The sequence below is a fragment of the Dendrobates tinctorius genome, unplaced genomic scaffold (genome assembly GCF_039654945.1).
Source record: "Dendrobates tinctorius isolate UK_male_01 unplaced genomic scaffold, ASM3965494v1 ptg000158l, whole genome shotgun sequence".
NCBI classification, from domain to species: Eukaryota; Metazoa; Chordata; class Amphibia; order Anura; family Dendrobatidae; genus Dendrobates; species Dendrobates tinctorius.
In genome coordinates, this window is record NW_027361825.1 from 41,206,027 (window position 1) to 41,227,863 (window position 21,837).

Genomic DNA, 21,837 nt, shown 5'->3' on the forward strand with positions numbered 1-21,837 from the left:
CTTCAACCGTCATTATATGTTGGGGGCTGCCTATTGCTTTGGGGTCTGCTCTGGGGCAGTTTAGATTTCCCTTTCTGTCTTTAGGCTATGTAGTTCTCCGGCTGTGATTGAGGGGTTTAGGGCACCATAGGAACCCCCCACGGCTACTGCTTGTTGTTGTTGTTAGGTTCAGGGGTCTGCAATCCGATAGCTGCCAACTTCTCTGGTTTTCTTGACTTAGCTAGTATTTATGTTTTTGCCTCCTACGGTGACTCATTCATAACACTCGTGCGTACCTGTGCCTTGTGCCTGATAACTTGCTTGCTTGTTTGGTTTTGATCCGGTTCTGTCCCTGTTATGAGTTCTGCCTGTCCCTCTTGTACTGCGCTACCTCTCTCTGTATGACCCTCTGCCTGTGACTTGACTATTCTCTGCTCGTCTCTCTGGTACCGCACAGCCCTCTCCGTGTACAAACCCTCGCTTGTCTGACCTGCGTTTTCCGCTCCTCTACTACAGTTTCCCTGCAGTAGGTACATTACATCATCTGCAGCAGTAGGACGCTAAGCCCCGCCCCCTGCAGTCACATGATCGTAGGTCCCGGGACTCCTTACTATTTTCAGTGCCGCAGGTCCTGTCTGCTTGAACCATCACTACAGTATTGGACCCCACGCTCTCCAATAGTGGGGGTAAGTCACTCTGCTCTGCGTGGCAGTTTGCCGACGCTGACAGGATCCTGACATTAGAGTCCTGACAGTGACACAATTACTGGGCCTCATTAATCTTGGCCACACACAGCAACCTATCAGAGCTCAGCTTTCATTTTTAAACTGGTTTGGAAAAATGAAAGCAGAGCTCTGATTGGTCGCTAGGTGACTTTAGTGTGCTTTGGCTAAACCCCCTTAATATAGTATCACATACATGTACATGACTGTAGGGGTGACGGCGTGCAGAGTTGTATGCTCAGGAGCTAAGCTCTCTCCACACAAGGTAGATGTTGGCAATATTACATAGCCGACATCTGTGTCCCACAGTGAGCTCTGATCACTACCATTAACCATTTAATCATCATCATAGTTTAAATGGAACATGTACCAGTGCTCGCTCACATCGGCTCCCATTAGCCCCCCCCAGTAACTCCCCATAACTCTATCGCAAGGCACCAATGCAGCCAGGAACCTGCACCCATCACTACCATCTTGGTAAAGCTCGCTCCTAAGAAGCTGAGTAGACCAAGATTTTCACATATACTGCAGTATATAGTATAAGCAAAGAGACAATCACAGGTTCAGGTCCCCTAAGAAAACGTAAAAATAAGAGTAAAAAAAAAAACGATTAAAAAAATTAAAACAAATTGTAAGAATTCAAAATCACCCCAATAAAGATAAATAAATAAAAACATATTTGGCATTGCCATGCTCATAAAAGTCCGGTCTATCAAAATATAAAATGAATTAACCCAATCGATAAATGTAATAATGAGAAGAAAAATCAAAATGCCAGAATTGTGGATTTGTCGGGCAATCACTCCTTCCTTAAATGATCATACTGTCATATGTTCCCCAAATTGGTAATAATAAAACCGTCAGCTTTCCATGTAAACAACAAAAAAGTCCTCAAACAGCTCCATTGACAGAAAAATTAAAATGATATGGCTCTCAGAAAAGGGCGACACAAATCTAAACATTTTTTTTTTACAAGATTCTGAATTTTTTTTCCTCCACTTAAAGAAAAAAAAATCAATTTAAGTAATAGCAAACCTAAAAAATATGGTGGAGTTACAATTTTATCACAGTTTCACTGCACTTGGAATTTCTTTTCCCCTTTTTCCATTGCTCTGAATGTTAAAATGAATGGTGCCATTCAGAACTGCAACTCGCCTGGCTAAAACAAGTCCTCTTATGGAAAAATAAAAAAGTTAGAAGAAGGGAACGAAAAAAAAGCAAGGTTTTAAAGTGGCTGAGAATAGGTTGTGACCCTCTCTTTTTGGAAATGGCTTATGATAGACCACATCCTTGGCGGACTCCATGTAGAAGCTCAATTGTAGATCGGGAGTGATTTTTTTGAACAGCTCTGTCGTGAGATTAGGTTGACGTAGCCTTTTTCTTCTGGAATAATAGTATTGGTGTCCTATGTCCTAAACAGGTGATGAAAATGTCTGATTAGTGACACGTAGTGAGAGGTCTCAAGAGCTGTTAATCGGATTAGTACTTTCAAAAGAGCAGAGTCTCGCTCAGTCATTCCTTCTTCTACCCTATCGATTTATCAACTTGAGAAAGTGCAACAGTCTGGCGATGCATGATTGCTCCGGAACAAATTGTTCACTTGTCTGGGATGTCATATCCTGTAAGGGCCAATTCAGTAGAGCATTATTTCAATCCATGACCTGTCTATGTGCAGAACAGACAATAAGCCAACTCACATGAGCAATTTTCTACAAGGACCTTCATTCCATGTGGGGAAAAATAAGTCTCTGCAGAGTCTGTACCCACCAGTCTCACAAGTCTTCACTAGTTTTCAATTGTGTCATAACATGTCCTCCACTCAGTGATAAGGAGCTGTATAACTGTAGGGAGATGGACTGGGCTAGTGGTATCTCTCTCGTGTCAGGGCCGGAACTGTCGGGGCTGTCACCATTGTTGTCGGGGGAAGCACTTTCTAACTAGAAGAGACCTTTGCACCTGATTGGAGGGGGCGGGTCAGAGATAAATGGGACGGGGCATGCCAGGACGGGGCTTTTGGCGGGAAGACAACATGTGTTACAGGAGAAGGTTGATTCCCTCTCCGCAGGCCCGCTTTACACTCGCTCATCCCCTGCACATACAGACTGTGTACCCTCAGAAACCTTTATTCCTCTTGTCTCTGACGTCACTAAGGCCTGTTTCACACATCCGTTTTTTGGCATCCGCCATCCGTTTTTTGCATTCGTTTGTGTGAAAAAACGGATCCGCTTCCGTTTTACCGCAAACGGATGCAAACGGATCCGTTTTTTTGACGGATCCGCGGTAACCGCTAATGGAAGTCTATGGGAAAAAACGGATCCTCCAAAAAAATGGCGGATCCGTTTTTTAACGGAAAACGACGGATTTGGACGGATTTTAAAAAACGGAAGTGTGATCCAGGCCTAAGACAAACCGGTCTGTACTGCAGACTGCTGCTGGCCCGCGATTACACGCTGAAGCAGGTAGCGTGGCAACGGCCTCTAATCCGGGACTTCGTTCACCAATCGCAGTGCAGCAGACACCCCCTCGAGCAGTTCCTTGCTCCAGGACGACAAGACTACGCATGGGAAGGCCAGGATACATTTCTACCGTAAAGAAACAGTGCTTCACCTTTCTCTGGGATCAGTTCAGGGTCTTCACGTGTCACCTACGGCGCCATCGTGGGATTTTCCAGCCTCCTCCGTCCAGGAACCACAGACTGATAAATTAACCCGCTATTTGAACCTACACTATCCTATAATTGTATACGTTTTGAGCACCTATATGCACTCACTCTCTCCCTGCGTGGAGTATTTACTATTATAATACCGCTTTATAAACAACCCGCTAACTCTTGCTCTGCCTCCTGCTCGTCACTGCATCCCGCGTTCCTGCTAGAACCTTACATAACGATGCAGCCATATCTGCAATTAGTGAACACAACTCGCCTAGAATTCATATACTTCATACAGGAGTCATTCGGCACCCTTCAATACATCTCACGTGATGTTATGATCCCACACGTGCAGAGTGCCAGTGGATCATAAACATATCGCGACAAGTTGGTTAGGTCATATCACCCGCCGGATTACCCCTTTAAAGTGGGATGACACCCGTAGGATGTGTAGCTCTAGAGGACATGCCACAGGGTGTTCAGAGATTACTACATTAAGATTACACAAGCATGACTTGTATCTACGAGAGCAGGAGCTACTCTCTTCGAAGGGGCCTTCATTCTAAGGCTAGGTTCATACATTGGTAAAGCCGGACTGTGCTCGGATTTAAAGATGTGTTCAGACCGCCAGGTTTCCCAACCTGAGCTAACGGTTTTATTTATGGTTAGCTCAATTTGGCTCAGGTCTTCACAGATAGGTGACACCAGCCTAACTCATGGAGAATGGTCTCCTTTAAGACACCCATATGCACTAATATGCCATATTAAGTTATGTCTCTGGATAATGTGCTGCATACTTGAATAGGGTTGTTGTGTAAAGCTGATAAACCCTACGGCATGCACTGAAGGACAATAGGAAAGGGGCTGTATGACTCTACTGGAGGGGACTACTATGGGAACTAAAATTGAGGACTTTAGATTATATAATTGGCCATTTTTTTGCATGTTTTTGCCACCTAGTACAATGAATCCTTAGAAATTTAAACTATTACAAGGATTTACCTTTAAAATATTACAAAGGCTCTTTAACTTTCTCTTACAACTAACTCTTTCCAACTTTACTAACCCATATCATTATGTCCTACTGACTCATAATAGTTAATGTGTAAAGCATGGCTGCCCCTTATATAATTTTATTGCTTACCGAAAATACAATTTGACATCATGGCAGACAATAAATTAACAAATAAAATGTGACATTTTTGGAGCCAACAAGCAGCGCTGGCAATGACACTGTAATGTTTGGTATGCTGCATTTCCGAGCTATTTGAAGCACCCACATTAGGACCGCTTCCTCTGGGAGAGGATGGAAATATGTAATGAATAAGCCAAGGTTATTCCCAAAGACAGCAAGTTATACCCTATCCACATTCATAGGATAAAGGATAAGTTACTGACGCTGGGAGCCTCGTCACGAATGGAACAGAAGTGCACGCAGCCGAGTGAAGCGCTCCGCTATTTCCGACAGTCCCATAGAGAATAAATGGAGCTGGGGTCAGACAGGTGAACCTCTCCTCCATTCAAGACTAGGCTCTTCAGGGTCCGGTTCCTGATTTCCTTAGCCCTGTTCATGAAAACATTGGGAGTCCTAGTAGCCACTAAATTATCTTGCAGATAGTGGATAATTTACTATATTGGAAAACCATACACATTAGACAGTAATCATCTGAACCCAAAAATTGTGGCACTATCATCTGATTTTGGCATGATCACCAAAGGATCAGATTGATGTTTGGATTTCAGTATGGCAAACAGTGGAAGATAGAGCCTTGACAGTGACCAAAAGTCCTTTTAAATGTGCTGATAATTGACAAACAGGCTCCCATAAAACTCTTGTTATCAAACAGGCTTCCATAAAACTCTTGTTACCAATCGGCTCATTTACAGGCTCGTGCAGACAATTGTGCCTTCGGTGTGAGTGCCAACAGACAAAATATTGGCTCTCACTCGGACCAATGTTATTCCATGGGGACATGCAGATGTATGATTTTTTTCCTTGAACCGAATCTGTCCGAAGAAGAAACCTCAGCAAATCTGTAAATCACATCGCACTTAGCCATGTGACTCTATGGGTCCATGAAAAAAATCGGACCCATTTGACATCAGAGTGCACTGCGATTTCCACAGACTAGCAGAATGGAGACATTTGTTTTCCATCTTCTCCACATCCGAGAAAATCAGATCACGATGATCATTCTCTGTTCAAACTCTGATCAGAGCGTGATTACCATTTTCAGACTGATTTTTTAGAATGAGTGAAAATACAGTCGTGTGGCCCTAGCCTAAGGCGGCATTCACATGTTTTGGCCACAATGCAATTTTTTTTTTTGCCACAATTGGTTAAAGAAAAAAATTATTATTTTGCCATGATTTCCCGATTCTCAGACAGTAGGTACCGTATCCCCTTGTTCCCCAACTGGAAGACCACAACCTGGAGCAATGAATAGAGTCAACTGGCTGCAGATATCTGCTGGGGTTAACCGGGCTGTGACGGTACCGGCAGGGACACATCGGCAGGATGGACAAACAGTGAGTATTATTTTATTGTTTTAGCACTAATATTGCCTGCATGCAGCACTTTACTAATTGTAAAGTGCTGCTGAATTATTGTTAATTGCATATCTTGCACAACACTAATAAAAAGGTTTAAAGGGATTGTTCAATTTTTTTTCTTTTTTGATTATCCACAGTTGGCCATTCATGCACAGCAAATCTCCCCTGTGACCATTAGAAATTGCATAGTAAGTACAACAGAGGTCCAGCAGGTAATTGGGAACCAATCTGGTTAGTTTTTTAAAACTGACATCAGAAATGTCATTGGAGTTAGGATTTGTCTATTCCAGGGATGTCAAACTCAAACACACAGAGGGCCAAAATGAAAATCTTGAACCAAATCGAGAGCCAACCAGTATACAGTATAATGGGCCCCTCAAAGTCCTCCATACAGAATAATTGGCCCCACATAGTCCTATACACAGTATTATGGGCACAACATAGTCCTGCATACAGTATTTGTCACGGTCGCACGTGGCTGGACAAAGCACCTCCAGCAGGGCGGATTTAGATGACACGCTTGACCCTGGATACACCGCCTCCAGTTGGGCGAATTTAAATAATAAAACGTGCAGCTGGATACGCCGCCTCCAACAGGCGAATTTCGGAAATACACGCAAGTCTGGAAACCCCGCCTCCAGGAAGGCGAATTTAAACAATAAAAGGGAAAACCTGGGTAACAATAACAATGGTGGCCCTGCGATAGGGAACGGGGAACGTGGAGACCTCCTGCACTCCCCTGAGTCAGTGTCTCTGCACTCCTAACGTTCCCTAGGCCGGTTCCGCACCGGGCGACGATCAGGAACCTAAAAACCCTGACTCGCCCTGCAGCTAAACCCTCACTAGTGAAGTGGACGGTGCGGAAACTAATCCCACCACTGCACTAAAACACACATAAGGAAAAGAGACAAAACAGGAAAACACCACTTAGCTTTGCTCTGCTGCTATGCTCCCAGCAACAGAGCCCACCACCTGCGTGCATCTTTTCCTCTGACCGGGTCCAACACCATAGTGCAGCCTTGGAGCAAACAGAGTCCACCACCTGCGTGCAGCTGTCCAGAAACAGAGTCCAGCATATGAGTCCAGCTTTCCAGCAAAAGAGTCCAGCATCTTGAGTCCAGCATTCCAGCAACCGAGTCCAGCATCATGAATGCAGCTCTACACCATAGCTGCCACTCCACCAAGCCATGCAAGAACTCCTTGCTGACACCATAGCTGCCACTCCAGGACTCTCACTGAGCTGCCCGGGACTCTCCTTCAGCTCCATCCTTCACCCAGGCTTGCTTGTAACTGAGGACTATCACCAACCGTGATTACCACACCTGACACTCTTTTATAGAGCAATCACACCTGTTTTATAATTACGTGCACAAAACTAAAGTAACCAAGTGCAATGATGCCCACCACCACTGGGGGGCAAATCTAGAACAAAAGACCACAGTGCAATAATCCCAATGGCCACCGGGGGAAAAAACCAAACCTAAGCACAGAAAAAAATGGTTACCTGTGCTTTATCTCTGTCATATCCAACCTGGATCATGACAGTATTATGGGCACCGCATAGTCCTCCATATAGTACTGTTGGCACCACACAGTCCTCTACACAGTATTATGGGCACCACATAGTCCTCCATACAGCATTATTGGCACCGCATAGTTCTCCATACAGTATTGCTGGCACCACATAGTCTGCCATACAGTATTATGAACACCCACATAGTCCTCCATACAGTATTATGGGAACCACATATTCCTGCATACAGTATTATGGACGCCGCATAGTCCTCCATACAGTATTGTTGGCACCACATAGTCCTCCATACAGTATTATGGGCACCACATAGTCCTCCACACAGTATTATGGGCACCACGTAGCCCTGCATACAGTATTATGGGCACCGCATAGTCCTCCATACAGTATTGTTGGCACCACATAGTCCTCCACACAGTATTATGGGCACCACATAGTCCCTCATAGAGTATTATTGGCACCACATTGTCCTCCATACAGTATTATGGGCACCACATAGTCCTCCATACAGTATTATGGGCACCACATACTCCTTGATACAATATTATGGGCACCACATAGTCCTCTATACAGTATTATGGGCAACACTCAGTCATCCATACAGAATAATAGCCCCACATAGGGGTGGTGGTTCTGGTGTCGGTGGCCAAATAAAACCACACTGCGGGCCATATTTGACCCATGGGCCAGAGTTTGCCATGTACGTCTATTCTAAGAGAATATTAACACATGTAGAAAATCTGCAGCTTGTGAATACAACATACAGTATATGGACCCTATGGAGATGGCACCATAATCAAGCAGGAATGGGTTTTGTTGTTCTTGTTTTTTAACATTATGCATGCTGACTAATATTGTTACATTTGTGCCAAGCCAAACGTAGCATATAAAATTAGATAAAGGCTATTTAAGCGATTCCTTGTAAAGACTTGTCTTACCATGTCTGACTTCATAAGGAGATCACTATCACATGGTTTCAACATGTACTTTTTGGTTACTGAATTAAATGTAAATCATGCAGTTAAAAAAAACACATCATGCACTAAATTTTGGTAGAAGGATATGGCCATTTTTTTTACGTAAAGGGTTACTATCTAAAATCGCTCCCCTGCCTTCTGCATCTGAGGCGACGATCGCCAGCTTCAGAGCAGCACTTGCAGGCCTTTATAGCAAACAGCTGGCAAACACAAGATCCTTGCCTAGGAATCCTGCCTCCTCTGTGGTGGCCGGTCATCTTGACAAAGAAGCATGCACTTACACTATATTATTAAAAATCCCTCCATTCTTGAGGCTTTTTATTAAGATATAAGTTGCAACGTTATTTTCTTTTTATTACAAGCACTTCGAAATTCTTCCCATTTAATAAGCTGAGACAACCCCAACATGTATTTTATTTTTTTTAAATTAATTTTGGCAGCTTGGTTTTATCATACATTTTGCACTGTTTGTTCTCTATAGCTTCTGAAATGCATAGGCAATTGCTGGCTGCAAAATGAGTTAACTGAGAATCCTTCAGTGAGCTTGTATTGGCATGATAATTTATAACTCTTGCCAGCAGATTTATGACCACATGAACTCTGTGGTGCTACATCAGCTCAAAAGAAAAAGATTGATTCTCAGTAACTCCCTCTGCAGCCAGCAATAGACACCGCAACACAGAGGCTTCAGAAGGCAACCATACAAAATACAAAAGACATGCATGCTCAGCTGAACTGACTGTGCATGTACACTCACTGGCCACTTTATTAGGTACACCATGCTAGTAACGGGTTGGACCCCCTATTGCCTTCAGAACTGCCTCAATTCTTCGTGGCAGAGATTCAACAAGGTGCTGGAAGCATTCCTCAGAGATTTTGGACCATATTGACATGATGGCATCACACAGTTGGCGCAGATTTGTCGGCTGCACATCCCTGATGCGAATCTCCCGTTCCACCACATCCCAAAGATGCTCTATTGGATTGAGATCTGGTGACTGAGGAGGCCATTTGAGTACAGTGAACTCATTGTCATGTTCAAGAAACCAATCTGAGATGATTCGAGCTTTATGACATGGCGCATTATCCTGCTGAAAGTAGCCATCAGATGTTGGGTACATTGTGGTCATAAAGGGATGGACATGGTCAGCAACAATACTCAGGTAGGCTGTGGCGTTGCAACGATGCTCAATTGGTACCAAGGGGCCCAAAGAGTGCCAAGAAAAAATTCCCCACACCATGACACCACCACCACCAGCCTGAACCGTTGATACAAGGCAGGATGGATCCATGCTTTCATGTTGTTTACGCCAAATTCTGACCCTACCATCCGAATGTCGCAGCAGAAATCGAGACTCATCAGACCAGGCAACGTTTTTCCAATCTTCTACTGTCCAATTTCGATGAGCTTGTGCAAATTGTAGCCTCAGTTTCCTGTTCTTAGCTGAGAGGAGTGGTACCCAGTGTGGTCTTCTGCTGCTGTAGCCCATCTGCCTCAAAGTTCGACGCACTGTGCGTTCAGAGATGCTCTTCTGCCTACCTTGGTTGTAACGGGTGGCAATTTGAGTCACTGTTGCCTTTCTATCAGCTCGAACCAGTCTGCCCATTCTCCTCTGACCTCTGGCATCAACATGGCATTTCCGGCCACAGAACTGCCGCTCACTGGATTTTTTTTCTTTTTCGGACCATTCTCTGTAAACCCTAGAGATGGTTGTGCGTGAAAATCCCAGTAGATCAGCAGTTTCTGAAATTCTCAGACCAGCCCTTCTGGCACCAACAATCATGCCACGTTCAAAGGCACTCAAATCACCTTTCTTCCCCATACTGATGCTCGGTTTGAACTGCAGGAGATTGTCTTGACCATGTCTACATGCCTAAATGCACTGAGTTGCCGCCATGTGATTGGCAGATTAGAAATTAAGTCTTAACACACAGTTGGACAGGTGTACCTAATAAAGTGGCCAGTGAGTGTATATGGAGGGCCAGGAGATATCTTGTTAGCTGAATGTGTTTTCAGCAGACAGTTATCTAAGTTTTTGGTCTTTTACGTACAAGAAATCGAAATAGTCCTAATTTTTCATGTGTATAAAACGTAATCGTCGTTTTCATTTTTATCCAATAAATCAGTAATACACATGAAAATAAGCAGCTTTGTAATATATCTTATCAGAGAGATCTGCTTCATTCTCTCTCAATTCACAAGTAAAATCTGTATTCAGTGAAGATGTTCTCATTACTGAGATCGGAGATGACAGTTGGTGCTTTTAAAATTCTATGGAAACAAATGGAGGAGCTAGAGGCCGACACTGACATTCTGCTGCTAGTTCTCCTGAAACGGCAGTTTTTCCACTCAATATTGTTCCAAATATGCATATAAAAGGATTGTTTTTCATCCATCGATAGAATTCTAACATCCTTATAAAATGAATCATGTTATTATTATTATTCCATGGTGCGTTACATGTGAAAATGGGTATGCATAATAAAAACAAGTACAGTAATCTTTAACAATATATATTATGTCTGATAAACTTTTTAAATAATTGATGTATGGATCAGTTTGGAATTTGGGTAGGATAATTATTATGTTATTGAGTTCCATTTATTCTATATATTTTTTGCATAATTTTTGTATCATTTTTATGTGTGTGTGTGTATATATATATATATATATATATTTGTTTAGCTTTTTTTATGTGTTAATTGTGGTGATTTCATTTCCTTGGTGTTCGATCTTGCTGCTTCTCTCCACGTGCACCACAATCACACGGAGTGCCGACCAGCTTCTTATTATACAGTTCTCCATAGAACTTCATGAGCACCAACTGTCGTCTCCAATCCAGTAATGGGAAAATCTGTATTCACTGAAGACAGCTTTCTTTCCCCATGAATTGAGAAGTTTGAGAATTAATGATCAATCCTGGAGGAGAAAGAAGCAGATTTTTCTGATCGGATATATTCCAAAGTTTCTTATTTTCATGTGTATTATTGATTTATGAAAAATAAACAAATGAAAACAACGTCTACTCTTTAAACGTATGGCCTGCCTCCTTCATGATACTCCTCCTGCCTCTGTCTCAGTGGTACAAGCTTCTTCCAGACACTCATGTCAGCTTATAATCCAGGGGAATAAAGGTTGATATTCTTTGCATCTGATCTTTCCTCCGTCTAATATCTGCCATCGGTGACAACGCCATACACATTAGATGGGAGACCGATCCAGCCAAAACAATAATATTGGGACAAAGTTTATCTAATGTGTACGGGCGGCTTAGAAACAAAGAAAGCAATAAGTCATCTTGTAAAAACAGATGACAAAATACAAGTATAAGAATTCAGTCCGACCTCTGTTTACAGCAATGATCCCCGATCACAAGAACATCATGAGTCAGTGCCGAGCAACGGGAACATTCCATCTCCTATACCAAATCCCATATATCAGGCTACATTGTGATTATTATTACTCACACATTGCTGTTATTTGCAGTCATTCGCAGCATCAAGTTACCGCCTGTATTATAGCCCAGAGCTGCATTCATAATTCTGCAAGATTAAGAGCTGCATTTTCATTCTAAAAAAACATTTATCTGCTCACCTGGTATTTATAGGAAAATGATGCAGGAAAATAAAGAACAGCCGCATTGGATTACAGGAACTCTGCTAATCTGCTATAGTTATCCCTCACAGCAAGCTTGCTGACTGTTTCCATTGATAACCAGCAACATTGTGAATGGGGATAAACTCACCCTCCCCAGGTCCAATAGACAAAATTGCTGCTTCAGTCTTTGTGTTTTAGAAGGAGCTGTTAGATAAAGGTTTACAGCACTCCTCACCGCTGCAGCCAATCACCCAGTTCAGTGGTGCTGCTGATATAGCTAGCATGAGCTGCTGATGTCAGTGATTGGCTGCACGGGAGATGTGCACTGTCGACAGACACTGGAACCGGAGATTGGGAGTATCATCTGGCTTTGTTACTTTACACGGCTGTAAGATTTGTGTGACCATTTTGTTAAAAGTGGAAATCCCCACTGCGCATGCCCAAGAAGATATAGTACAGCGCAGGCGCCACGATTTCAAAAGAAGCTGAGGCGGCGGAGCCAAATACTGAAGAAAGAAATGACTTATGGAGGCGAGGCGTCTATCAGAGGGGGAAAGACCTGCCCCCCTGTCAAAATTCAGGTATTTTTGACCAATTTTAAAAACAATTATTTCTGCGGTGGAAGGGATGCTAAGTGAAAGAGCCACCTTGACAGAATGCAGCATTAGTGCTGCACAAGGTGGCTCTTTTACTTAAAAACGCCTGGGGGGTGACAGGTTCCCTTTAAGTATGTAAGGAAGCTTTTGCAATGGACCTGTTAAGTCATCTATGGTCACCCATGTTACTACCCGTGAAAATAAGCCGAGAAAAGCCGTACTCCTTATAATAATCCTGTAAGACAGACCTGGGCAATCAATGCTTATGGTCCATGTCTCACAAAACTATCCTGACATCTTGGAGAAAAGGATCTATAATTTTCCCGGTTCATAACCCCTAACTAAAGGCAATCATCTCATCAATCGCTCTTTCTTTCTCTCTCTCCTTCTATGCCAAACTTCACAGCTGGCACTATAGTCAGTCAGGCGGGTAATGTTCTCCTGGAATCACCAAACCCAGAATCCTCCATCAGAGAAGTGTGATTTGTCACTGCACAGACTCTAGAGTCCAGTGGTGGTGGCTTTACACCACTCCTTCCGATGCTCGGCATTGTGCTTGGTGATGTACGGCTGTATGTAGCTGCTCGGCCATGAAGCTCCTGGTGGGGGCGCAGTGTTTGTGCTGATGTTATTACCAGCGGAGGTCTGGATTCTGCAGTTGTGAAGTCAGCAGAGCGTTGGTGACTTTTCTGTGCTCTGCTCCTCACCACTTGGCCCCCCACTCTGTAACATTATGGGGTCTCCACTTTGTGAATGAGTTGCTGCGATTCCTTCCTTGTTTTAGTAATATCACTCACAGGTGATGGCGTAAGATTTAGGATGGAGACTTGTCCTCAACGGACTTGTTACCCCGGTGGCTCCTATTACAGGACCGTGCTGGTATCAGTGAGCATATTACCACAAATGTTACTAAAGGCAGACGGCGTGCTGATATTATACACCGGAGGTTGAGAGATGTTATACCCTTGTTGCAATGGGACTAAATGAAAATCCCAATACTTTTCTCCATACAGTATATGCAATGCCTCGTTCTTCCTGTGGAGGCACTACCAAGTTTCCCACAGATTACAGCTAACTACTGAATTATTTGTTTAGGGAACACATCAATAGTCCAAAGGGGATAACTACCTTAAATTACAGACCACATATACCTTTGTTATACCCTTTTTCTGCGTTACAAATGAAATATCTGTTATAAAAGCTCCCTCTGGAGTTCTCACCATAACCTGAAATGCCCGTTATGCAGTGATAGGGGGTCAGCCACGAGTCAATGCATCAGTCCGGGCATCTAATGTGTAGAAATCTGCATGACATCACTCTTGATATCTCAAATGGTGGTCCTACAATTGTCCCCCATTGTTCTACCGAACAGCTATAATTAGGAAACCTCTCGAAATGGAATTTTTAATCTGAATTGATCAGACTTGTTATAGAAGATGCAATTCAAAGTCTTTATTTTTACCGATTAGTGCATCAAATGAAATTCAAAAAAAAAATAATAATAAAAAAGTGGAAAAAGTAAAAAAAGAAAAAGCACTAAATAAAAAGAACTACAACAAAAAAGAAACAAATAGCAAAATAAATATAATGGATGCAAAAACGTGTCACTTTTGACCCTGGTTAATGCGGACATCTACAGTGTTTTTTCTAGAACATTCTTTAAATGCCAGCGGTAAATATTAGACACGGATTAGTCATTATACAGAGACCTACTTGTATATGAAGTGCAGCCCTTACCTCACTGAACGCTCCCCTTCCAATCACTTTAATGATGTCGAAGTCACTCCTCTTCATCCTCTGCTCCCGAATGTTCTGGACTAATGGCTCGGCTACCAAACAAGAAAGGTGCACGTTATATGGCTGATAAGGCTCAGCATCTCTCACATAGGGTATAATGGGATAGGTTGTAAGTGTCTGCATTTAGTCACCATGATGAAACAGACAGAGATAACATTAACTATACAGAATACTTGTGGCCACGGAAAACAATGCGGCCTCCTAACAGATGTCAAGGAAACCTGTTAGGCTACATATTGCTTAAAAAAATAAAAAAAATACGGATCAACCATCCAACATCCAATTATGATGGACGCATAGTAATTCTATAACTTACAAAACCGTATTCAGTCTTATAAAAAAGGAGCAATCGGCTCATCTGTCCGGGTGCATGGCAAAATACTCCAATGACAGCAACAGTCCAACCCATAGAATCGCTTTATTGATGCAGTAGTATAAAAGGCACAAAAAATCATTGAATACAACCCCACAATAATGAAAAAGGCAGAAAAGAAAAATCTCAGGCAACAGGTTTCAAACCTACACGACTTGACAGAGGACCATGCAGGTCTGAAACACGTTGTCTTACCATATTTCTTTTCTGCCTCTTTTATTTCCGGGAGGTTGTGTTAAACCATTTTTTGTGCCTTTTATATTACTGGATCAATAAAGCGATTCTTTTAAGACGATGTGAGCGCCGGCTATGGTTTGGACTGTTGTATTTAGTCCTGTAAATGTTAAGACCTGCTGATGCATAAAAATGGATGATAGTACAGATGAAAAATCAAACTATTTTTATGCCTTAGTTATGGTATAAAAAAAATCGTACAGAGTTTCGTTAAAAAAAGTGGGATTTTTTGTCACTTCTCGTCTGTGTGCTGTCCATACACAATCCGCTTTTTCACAGCCGCAGCTATTAATCATTTACAGGACTATTTGCACCTTTCTACATTACAGAATTGCAATGTATCCGTAAAAATAGGATGTTAGACTGTGGCGTCATACGGCATTTGGCTTTCTTCTCGCACCCAGACTTGAATTTATGGAAGAAACTAGTGCATGGTCAGTGAAAAAAAAAAGATCACCTGCACTGCCCTATTGGATAACATTGGTCCGAGCGCTGTCCGTTTTTTTCATGGGCAGCACTCGGACTGAGAATAGGGTCATGTGAGCGAGCCCTTATGGTAAGAGGCACATCCAATTCCTCCACCAGGACCATAAAATCTTCTAATCAGTCAGGCTTGCAGGCCATGGAAAGTGTTAACCACGAGCCTTTCAGAACCAAAGTTCAATTGTTCAATCCAAAAAATGAGATATAAAAGGAAAAATAAATCTGGACAGAGGGAAGAAGCAGAAGAGGAAATACTTCCAACTTCATTCACAGCAATTTCCGTCATATATTCCAGTTGATGGCGCTTTATCCATTATGGTAAATATGATCTGTTTAGCCTATAGGGTCCGATATTTAGTCAGTGTAAACCGGCTAACAATCACCCTAAAAATGAGCAAAACATTAATTTGTTGGGTGAAACTATTTTTAAGCTTTCTTAAAAATTATTGTTCTTGGCAGCACATCCTCCTGTGTAAACATGTGCTGCCGAAAACAACAATAATCTTTATATAGCGCTAACATATTCCACAGCGCTTTACAGTTTGCACACATTATCATCACTGTCCCCGATGGGGCTCACAATCTAAATTCCCTATCAGTATTGTCTTTGGAATGTGGGAGGAAACCCACACAAACACAGGGAGAACATACAAACTCCTTGCAGATGTTGTTTTTGGTGGGATTTGAACCCAGGACCCCAGCGCTGCAAGGCTGCAGTGCTAACCACTGAGCCATCGGGCCAATGCACACAGAATGAAGTATTAGCTATCGTTCTATGAGGCTGGAAGTGCGGTTAGTCTGTCTAAACAGGCTATTATACAACTATGTAGCCAACAGGCGTTCGTGAACTGCCACAGGTCGGCCATTGTAACTGGGCCCTTGCAAAATTATTTTAGCTGTGGATTCTCTAATATAATGGATGTAGTGTAGTACCAAATAGGTAAGGAATACAAATACTTAGGCTTATGAGATTAAAAGATTAATTTAAAGATTAGTTTAAAGATGGCCATACACTCTCAATAGCTTTTGGCCTAAGGCTCGTTTGACCGCTATTACTTCTTACTAGTGTTGATCGAATATTGAGCAGTGCCGGGCATGCTCGCCCTTCACTACTTCTTACAAGAGGATCGGGCATTGAAAAATTTGACATATTTGATCCTACTTTCCCGTGATACCATGTGTATGGAAGCCACCATGTGTATGGAAGCCTCCATACAAATAAGAAAGTCGCCCACTAACGCCAAAATAAGCAGGTGTAACGGATGTTGCTGTAATGTAACCTTATCAAACCTCAAACATACTGCCTAAATGTGATGAGAGCAGAACTGGACCAATTAAAATGGGGAGAAGGTGAGGAACATTAGATGGTAAATTGGAAAATATTGAGGAACACTAGACTTAGGACTAGATGCGCTAAAGGGCTAAAGTGAATGCAGTAGATGAAGTACAAGAAGACACTATCAGGTAGAAGAAGAGAGATATACACTATAACTGGGTGCACACAGCCATATTATGACTCCACACAAGCTCCAAGTTGTACATGATATAACATGTATGACATGTATAACATGTATGACATGTATAACATGTACAAGCATGATATAACACTCAAAGAAGTTTACAGGGCGAGACTGTCCTCTACACCTGCATTCTCATAAATTCATATGTAGCAGAGCTAAGCAGAAAGAATTCTGATGGCCTGGTTCGGACCCCATTACGGTCCTCTGTGGCAGCCAGAAGTCTTCACTTCTGGCAATTACCAGACTCCGCGGCATTATGAAATAGCAGCATAAGACACATCATGATATTGTATGGAGCCTAGTGATAAGGCCTCAATGAAACTAGATGATGTTGCATAGCTTAGCCAGCGCCAGATGCACCCAGGATGCAGGCCAAAGATGCAAAGACTGCCCTGGTCTGGAATCCAATCCAGTCTTCCATGGCAGCCGGACCAGGGCAGTGTTCACTTCTACTCCTGGCATCCAGTCTTGACTTCTGCACCTGGTATCCAGTCTTGACTTCTGCACCTCTGACATTTACTCGGCCCTGCAAAATCTGACTGCAGAAGTGAAGACTTTTCTGGTTGCCACAACAGGGCAAGTAGAATCTTTTTTTTTTCTCAACTCAAATTTGTAGATATCCAATTCATATGGAATCACACATTAAAAAATGATGGCATTCCCCATCGAATGGCCTGCTCGTATATAAGAACCCGTCATACGGTGGCCCTCCACAGGGCAGGGGCTCAGTGGGTGACCATATACTGCAGACCCTGGGCACAGGCCTAAAAAAAAAGGAACAATAGATGTTGTGGAATAGACCTAGAAGAAAAAAAGGTAATCCACAAATCTCAAAACCACTCTGATTAGGAGTATGTAGAAATATGGGAACCAGGGAGAGTGTAAGAGCAGTCAAGGATTTTACAAACCATTTGATTGCCGATTTAGGGATCAGATTACCAAGGGATTTCCTTAATCTAGTTTCAAAGGAGAGAAGGACTAAAACACAAGGTCTACCTTTATTAAATGAAATTACAGAACGTCTTACAGTGCCGATACACCTTAGATAATGGTGTGCCTATTGCACGTTCTGCTGACAGCCATCTCTCTCGACCTTCCTATAAACATGCACGCTCAGTTCGAGTGAGCCTGCTAAGATATTTTGGTACATGGGAGTCTTTATGACTGATGGGTCACCAATACAAGACAAAGATTAAAGATAAAGTAATACTGTACATGGTTGGTTGTTTAGTTGGTTTACCAGATGACGCACTATATGAACCAGCCCTGTACTAAGAATCACAATTATTTAACCTCATGAGGTCCGTTATATTTTGTAACCCCACCAGCGTCAAATACCCCAATATCAGGAGTCTATCCTGCAGCAAAGAGTATTAGTGGGATAAAGTCGTGAATTGCCCTATGATACACCACTATTCGCATGAGCCAGTGAGCATTGGGCTTCATGCTGACGTCTGTGTTCTGAGTTTTTCATTTATAGATAATGTACACATCATGGTCTATAAAACTCTTTACATGTCCATGTCTTTTTTTATGGACTACGTGTCCCAAAATAAAAAACTGAGACAATTCTGATTTTTGTCCGATATACCATGGAACAAGATTAGGTATTCAAGAGTATGGGTCCAAGCAAAACTCTGACAGCACATGGATGCCTTCCAAGTTGCATCCTTGTACATCCGTTTTTCACTGACTATGTCTTACGAGACGCTTGAGAAACGTAGGTCAGTTGTTTTTTTATTGCATACTAGAAAATCAGAAACTGTCACACAGACCAATCACTGATGGAAATCGGTCCATTTTTTTCACGCATGAGAAAAAATAGTGGACATCTTAGTGAGGCCTCAGTGTACAAGATATGATATTTATTTTGAATAAATGTAGAGAATATTAGTAAAAAAAATTTGAAATCTATGGATACGAGTGATACGTAAATGCTTCGAAACACATTAGATAATGTTATGCACGCAGGTGGTGCATGTGGTTCGTGGACCTACTGTGCCACGGGGCCGGGCTTGGTGAGGAGGGGTGTAAATAAGCGGCTACCTGGTGTTCACTGGAGCTCCTGATGGTGGAGTCAGACTTGAGCTGTAGGTAGCCGCCAGGTACCACTCCTCGGCAGTTCTCAATACTGCAGTTCCTGACTCCTTGGGTCAGTTAGGTAGACACGGATATGGACTCTGGCTCCATTCAGACTACTAAGTTCTGGATCTTCTGCAGAACGGTTACTGACACGGACTTGGGCTCCTTTCAGACTACTAAGTTCTGCATCCACTGGAGAACGGTTACTGACACATACATGGACTACAGGTATACGCACCCGTTCAGACACATGGGTCTCAGCTATAGATTCAGGTACCACCGGAGCGGGTTCAGGACTGGCCACACTAGGACCAGGGCCTTCGGGTTCAGGACTGGCCTTAAGTTCAGGACTGGCCGCACAAGGATTATCTTGCAGGTGCACTCTTATACTAAATGCCTCCCAGACATTGGCTGCCTTGAAGAACACTGCCAGAAAGTGCAGAGTGCACAACACAGGGAGACAGACAGCATGTCGGGGACCAGGCTGCGCGTCCGGGCAGTGAGTATGCCGGCGTTACTGCATGGAGGGCGAAGGGGAACCATGCAGGGGTGCCGGCAATAGCATTACAGATAATAGTCATACCAGCATGCTAACTTTTGCACTCCTGACTCTCCTCTGATGCTATGATGTTGGGGGAGAGAAGGATGTGGCCTGAAGAATTTCAACAGTCGATCTTTTTATTCTTCAAGTATTACTGTGTATGCGGGAGTTGGCGAGACGGCTGCTGGCCAAACGATGGTTCTGGCAAAAGCTATCTAAAGTTGATGAGTAACCAGTGCAGTGACTGGCACAGGGCAAAGGTATTAATGTAGCAGCTGGATGGGGGAGATGAGTCTGACATGTGCCAATGGAGAGGTTAGAGTTTAGAGAGAGTAAGATTTTGACACAGTCCGTGACCAAAGAAGAACCTGATCTCAAGAACTTGCAATTACAGCCCATTTACAGTCTGATCATAAAAGTGTTGAGAGCTCAACCCTGGGAACAAAAAACAAATTGTAGACTTGTAGTTAGCTTAGAAGCCTAGTGCTTAGAATCTGACCACCTGTAAGCCTGAGACCACCCATTCCTAATCTCATGAATAGGGCTGTGCACACCCAACCTCCTTTCCTCACCCATATTTAGGTGAGTGTTGACAGGTACCTGTGAATTAAGTGGTGAATCAGAGGGTAGACAACAACCAGCCTAAGGAGTTAATGACAGTTTCAGATAGCATGTAGCATTCACAGAGCGTACATGTACATACTGGTGCAATATTTCCAGATGTTGGGGAAGATTAAAGATACTCATAATGGGGATCGAGGATGCAAATACTGCTAGGATCGGAGCAAAGGGCAATCAGTGCCAGATCCTTGGGGAGCAATGAAGGATCGCTGGGTGTGGGGACAGCGGTATGAGCCCTTAGTTCAGGGGGGAGAAGTGTAAGACCTCTACCTTATATGGACTGTGTCAGTCTGTGTTCTTCCAGACTCCACATATGGTTAATGTAATGGTGTTACCTCCCCATCTGGAGAATTAACTCATTCCCACTCTTATGGAGGCAGCGACAGCATGGTCACCTCTATATGAGATAAAACATATAGGAACCCTTGACTGTGTTAGAAAGAGATTACTTTACCCATTGGGATGCACTAGTGTCATCGTCACATTGCAGCGAAGAACATGCTGTTTTACATCAGAAAAATAGCTGACTAAGCTGGCAGGTGGAGGTATTCTCGTGGATTCTTTGGCCCCTTGTCATGATGCAGGGACCAAGTCCCAGGAGGAATTTGGCATGAAGCACTAAAACAATACTCCAAAGTACCGTCTATTTGTGCCAACGTGCAGAACATGTAGACCACCCTCTGTTCTCTTCTCCCCGTGGAAGGTGCGCCAGGCCGGGAATACAGAACTTTACTAACAAAGTCGGATATATATTTATGGTTAGGAACTCCGATCATGTCAATCCACACAGCAGCCAGACATGTATCTATAATTATAGGGCGTTATGCTGCAGACACGGACACTCCCTGTCTTATGAACCAGCCCTTCCAGTCAGACTAGTGTGCGTATAAACACATACCGTATATATAATGTACCATATACATCTCTACAATATTTAACTAGGCTACAGAAAAAAGCTTCTACATACAATTTGATTGTAAAAAAAATAATGGCACGTCTACAATCCTATAATAGTTTACTTAGAGGGGAACAAAAAAATGTGAATTATCAAGGAGATCACAAACATTTTTTAGCATAAGTCCCCAATTGGCAAAAGTGATATTAAACCTTAGAAAGACGATAGTAGACGGTTAACCAACAGATGAACCAATGGTTGTCTGGTTGACTGATATGGTGGCTTATAATGGCCATATATGTTCAATCACAGGGAACATGCCTTTACAAAAAGATCATTCTTGAACTGGTGACTATTGTATGAAAATTTTAGACACCCACTTAAAGATTATTTTGGTTGACATTGACAGTTTGTAGTTATCAGGGCATGCTCGGAGTTGTTTCACAATAGCCAAAGGTTGCGGACCTCTGGCCACCCATAGACATTCACATCCATGTCAATGGATATGGGTTGCCGGATTTACGACCTATTGGTCCTCGAAGTGGGATCAGAATAGGACATGCTCTGAGTGTCACGTAGCTCATCCTCTGAGCCATAATTTTCTCAGATCTGTGACAATCTATGGGTCCGAGTGCTGCCCAATAAAATATCTGACAGTATTCGGCCATTTCACATGGATGTGTGA

General features: G+C 42.9%; 1 protein-coding gene across 3 annotated transcripts in view; it reads right to left on the reverse strand.

Moving 5' to 3' along the window:
- Window positions 1–21,837, reverse strand: part of DMPK (DM1 protein kinase) — an 83,927-nt gene that overhangs the window by 61,463 nt on the left and 627 nt on the right. For 2 of the 3 annotated variants that reach the window (XM_073549352.1, XM_073549350.1), the window contains exons 1-2: window positions 20,898–21,115; window positions 14,344–14,435 (exon numbers count right to left, since the gene is read on the reverse strand). In XM_073549352.1, the coding sequence (XP_073405453.1) occupies window positions 14,344–14,435; window positions 20,898–21,033 (228 nt within the window). In that variant the 5' untranslated portion in view covers window positions 21,034–21,115. Of the gene's footprint in view, window positions 1–14,343; window positions 14,436–20,897; window positions 21,116–21,837 lie in introns of those variants that run through there. The other variant, XM_073549351.1, reaches the window with a different exon arrangement.